Source organism: Coffea arabica, chromosome 1c, assembly GCF_036785885.1.
Source record: "Coffea arabica cultivar ET-39 chromosome 1c, Coffea Arabica ET-39 HiFi, whole genome shotgun sequence".
In the NCBI taxonomy this organism is placed as follows: domain Eukaryota; kingdom Viridiplantae; phylum Streptophyta; class Magnoliopsida; order Gentianales; family Rubiaceae; genus Coffea; species Coffea arabica.
In genome coordinates, this window is record NC_092310.1 from 2,565,278 (window position 1) to 2,569,872 (window position 4,595).

Below are 4,595 nucleotides of genomic sequence, written 5' to 3' on the forward strand. Positions count from 1 at the left end.
GAGAGTTAGTTTTGTCTAGAAAATTCAGTAACACTTAATTAATTCAAATGTTTAATTTTTTATTATCAAACTGTTTGAATATGTTAAGATCTGAATCTATTAAGTTTAAGTGCTGAATTGAATTATCAAATAGGACTTCTGTGCTCTGATACAGATGTCGATGGTGTGAATTGATTGTCTGGAAAGGGGTAAGTAGAGAGAAGTGGGTCATTTAGTACAAATGGTGGTGTCGGTGGAGCAAGCGGCGCTATGGGCAGCAGCTACTATGGGGTTGATGGGAGGATTTTTAGTTTGCTAACATTCCCAATTACAATGGCACGTTGGACCTTTTACTTTACTTTTTGCTTACATCATCAATAGTTTTAACGATCATTGACAGCAGGGGTTCATTAGTTAAATGTTTGTTAATTCGAAAAGAGAGATTGTAATTTGATCAAATCTCAAGGTCTAATCAGTATTTTGACTAAATCTCAAGGAAAGTAGATATAATTAATCCTAGTTTAAGAAGATTGAGGAAGAAACAACCCTAGAAATCACAGTCCCTCCCATTCCTTAAGAGCAATCTTTGGAAAATCGATAATAGATAGGACTAACTCCATTTTGTACCTCTAAACTTGTATTACTATTTTATGTTGCATTCTAAACTTCAATTTCGACCACTTTGTATCCTAAATTTTTAATTTCGAATGCTCTGTACCCAAAATTCTCAAGTTCCCGCTTATATTTCATCAATAATTATGTTTGCAAAATTAATGAGATAAAGAAAGATGAAAATTAACGACAATATATTGTTTTTATTTTAACTGTGATTCCTTAACTTTTTTTTTATTACTTTTGACACTTTGTCATTGATTTATATAGATTCAATCACTAATATTGTTAATAAAATTAATGAGACAAATTAAAGATGATGCAAATTAATGACAATATATTATTTTTACCACATTTGACACATTTTTATTAATTTGTTGGGTGTTTATGCCAACAATTTTACTAAAATTGTCATTGATTGGATTTAAATGGAGCAAATTTAAGAGTTTAGGGGGCGAAGTGTTCAAAATTGAGAGTTTAGAGTGCAAAGTGAAAAAATGATAAGAGGTTCACAGGTGCAAAGTGGAATTAGCCCAAATAAAAAAAGGGAAACCTTTAAATTTGTAGAAGTTAAAAGAACAACAGAAAAGGTACCTCTTGTTTTAACTTTCAACCCTTTAATTTGTAGAATTAAACAACGCTTCATCCTTGAGAGATTTAGGGTTACTGTGCATTAACCTGATGGTCTTGGTTTTAAGCCTTTTAGAATCAAACTCATAAAAGTTGACGGTTATCCGAGTATATTACTCCCTTACTCTTTGAATTTTTTTTTTTAAGCCACTCTTTGAAGTTAGATTCGTCTTTTCTTGTTTTTGCCCAGATTCTTCCCCTCAGAAGAGATCCTTTTTTGCCTGGAAAAAATCACAAGCCTTCTGGCTCGTGTCTCAGTGTTCAGAAGTTGAAAACTTGACAGCAGGTAATCAGTTGAAGAAACCATCCCCAACAATGGCTCATGACCCTCGAAGTCCTAGGGCTTTAAAAACTGAAACCCCAAAAGATGATGAAAGTGATAAGTTAAGTGCCCTTCCGGACGAGATTCTCTGCCACATCCTGTCCTTTCTCCCTTCGGAAACCGCTGCAGCCACATCAGTCCTGTCAACCAGATGGAAAGATCTCTTCACCTCACTTCCTGTTATTGATCTCACAATCTCTAAGAATTGGGATGCCAAGATCGGGGAGGAGCGCAGAAGGGATTTGTGTAATTTTCAGAAATTCCTATCTAGATTGATTTTTCTACGAAACGAAGCTCCAATTAGAAAATTTCAACTTAATGTGTCGCCGCCCTTGGTCGAAGATCTTCGTCCAGGGATATACTGGTTGATATCCAAAGTGCTTTCGCGCCAAGTCCAAGAAGTTGATATTTGTGTGCCAGGAGATCGAGATTCCACCGGATTACTTTTGTATCCACCTGAGATATTCACATGTGCAACACTAACTTCTCTGACGATGACGATGAAAAGTAGTTTTAATTTCAATCCTCCCGATTCAGTTTCTTTACCAAATCTTAAGGTCCTGCGCTTGAATGAATTCGCATTAACAGATCAAGATTCCTTCGCGCGGGTTATTCAGGCTTGCCCCTTGCTCGAAGATTTGGGTTTAAGATGGAGATTTTGGAATTTTCAGTTTATGGTTGTCCGTATTTCTGCTCCTTCATTGAAAAAGGTTGCACTTTCATGTTACTTTGGTCATTATTCTCTAATGGTGGAGTCTGACAATCTTGAATATCTGGACTGCAATGTATTTGGAGTGCATAAACTTGTTATAAATGCCCCATATCTCAAGTATTTCAAGTGTCAAGGTCCTCGCGTGAGGGTAGAATTTGTTCAAGATGTGAGGAACATTGTGAATGCGACAGTAGCATTCAAGTATAGAAAAGAAGAATTTGAAAGTACCCTCGTGTTCTATCATCGGCCAAATTTGAAATCACTCGAAGCTTTTGAGCTTGTCAATGGTTTGCAATATGCGAAATCACTTCGATTCCAGTCGGGTATGAAGGTATGTCCAGTTAACCTTCTGCTAAAGCAGTTTTTTTTTTTTTGTTCGTTCCGATCGGAGTATCAATATTCTATCCTATCCATATCCTATTCTATAAAGATAGTCTCACTTTTGTTTATATGTATTTATTCAAATGACGGGCTGATTTCCTTTTGGAAGGATTGTTATTTTGTCGATTTACGAATATGCCTACATTGTTACTAAAATGTTTTAGTCGAATTTGTAACTCTGATTAGGTAAAGCCATGCATTGAAAAACTAAAAAAAAAATAACAAGTTTCAAAGAATGATTTAGTAATATGAGTCATTTACTTTGAGTAATTATCTAGTATTAAAGGAGGCCATATGAAGAAAGTGATTAGTAAAAATAATTGATTTAACTATATTAATTAACCCTTCTTAATCTGTGTGAAAATAAAAGTAGCCTTGTCTTTATGCGATGAAAGGGATTAAGTTTTTTCTATTCTGTGAGCTGGTATAATTACATTACATATCATGTAAAAAAGATATAATAACATTACAAATGGCACTAAAATCACAACTGAACCTGCCCCAGGCCCCCGGATCTGGATAGCCACACAAAAATTGTTGCCTCACCTAGGGGTTTAACATTGTAAATTTAAACTTAAGGATACAAAATATGTCTTGAACTCAGCCTTATCCTGAGTATTCTGCCGGCTGAATAGAGCAATCCATAAAAGTTTAAGTTTGTGGTTTGGGATATTGTTTGATTCTTCATCTCATTTGGTTGCAGATTCTCTATTATGCTGGAGAATTCTTGCCTACTTTTGTAAATTTGAGCAGTTTGGCGCTTGATGACTCTATTTACAGCTACCATTACAGTAGCTGGTGGTTGAACCTGATAGCAAGATTACTGGAAAACGCCCCTAATCTCGAAGCACTCGATATCGTTTCCTCAGTGAGTTTCTTTCATCTTTCGTTTGTGAGTCGATTAAGCTTGCTCTTCAATTTCTTCATCTTACAAGTAGTTCATAACCACTGTCTTGTGCAGTTCCTAATGTTTGCAAATGTGCAGGTGTTCGACCGCAATTTCAGTGTAGAACAACTCGGGATATTTCTGCGAACGGCCTTTCCAGCATGCCCCATTGGACATCTTAAGGAGCTGAAAATAATCTTAGGGCATGATCAGGAATTTGGTTTCAAGCTAGCTGAATATTTTCTGGAGACTGGGAAATCTTTAAAGACGATGGCTCTTCGTGGAAGTATAAAGGGTTGGGAGACTAGTCCTGAAGTTTACAACCGGATATTATCATTCAAGAAATCTTCTGAACATTGCAGGATTGTGTTCGAACCTTAGAAGAATCAGAACGAAAATAGATACTATATATATAACTGAAATAAGGGGTTCCACAAGTTTAATATCTGCATCTTTTGTGCTTCATTTTTTCTTTTATAGTGGTAGATGCAACTGAAATAGTTCATTTGGGTGCCATAGCTGATGCTTTTCCAAAATCAACTAATGTCAGAACAATAGTCTCTGATTGTGCTTTGGGTTCAATTTCACTTCCAGAATTAACTTGAAATTATCTTGATACACTGGGACACTTTTGTACAAGACTTTCTAATTTATCATGTAAAATTTTTGAATCACTTCATAATTTAGCAGTGGGCATTCAACTTTTCGTCTTCACAAATTCTACTCAGGCATAGTGGTTTTTTTTTTTATATACCTTTTGGTAAATAAAAATGGCAAAAGTAGCCACAGACATAGCTAAAAGTTTCATTTGTCAATTCTTTCTTCCTTCGAGATCAACTTTTTGACAGATTTTTATAAGTTGAATAGTTTTCTTTGAACGAATGAGCAGGGTGAAGCAAGGAAAAATAATATGAAATAACATCAAGAAAGAAATCAATAAGATAAAAGATGAAATATATATACATAAATACTATCTTTGGAATTACACATATCACCAAGTATGTAAGCGAAGATAACCTCCGACCATGCTAAGGTAGAAACCATCTTCTTTCACCAGCCAAGGACATACCTTA

At 35.3% G+C, this 4,595-nt stretch overlaps 1 protein-coding gene across 1 annotated transcript; it reads left to right on the forward strand.

Moving 5' to 3' along the window:
* Positions 1 to 1,295: 1,295 nt before the first annotated feature.
* On the forward strand, positions 1,296 to 4,104 carry LOC140038148 (F-box protein At4g22280-like). The gene is made up of 3 exons (XM_072083253.1): positions 1,296 to 2,586; positions 3,340 to 3,504; positions 3,622 to 4,104. Exons 1-3 carry the CDS (start codon positions 1,537 to 1,539, stop codon positions 3,901 to 3,903), a joined length of 1,497 nt encoding a protein of 498 aa, XP_071939354.1. The 5' UTR covers positions 1,296 to 1,536; the 3' UTR covers positions 3,904 to 4,104.
* Positions 4,105 to 4,595: the final 491 nt, after the last annotated feature.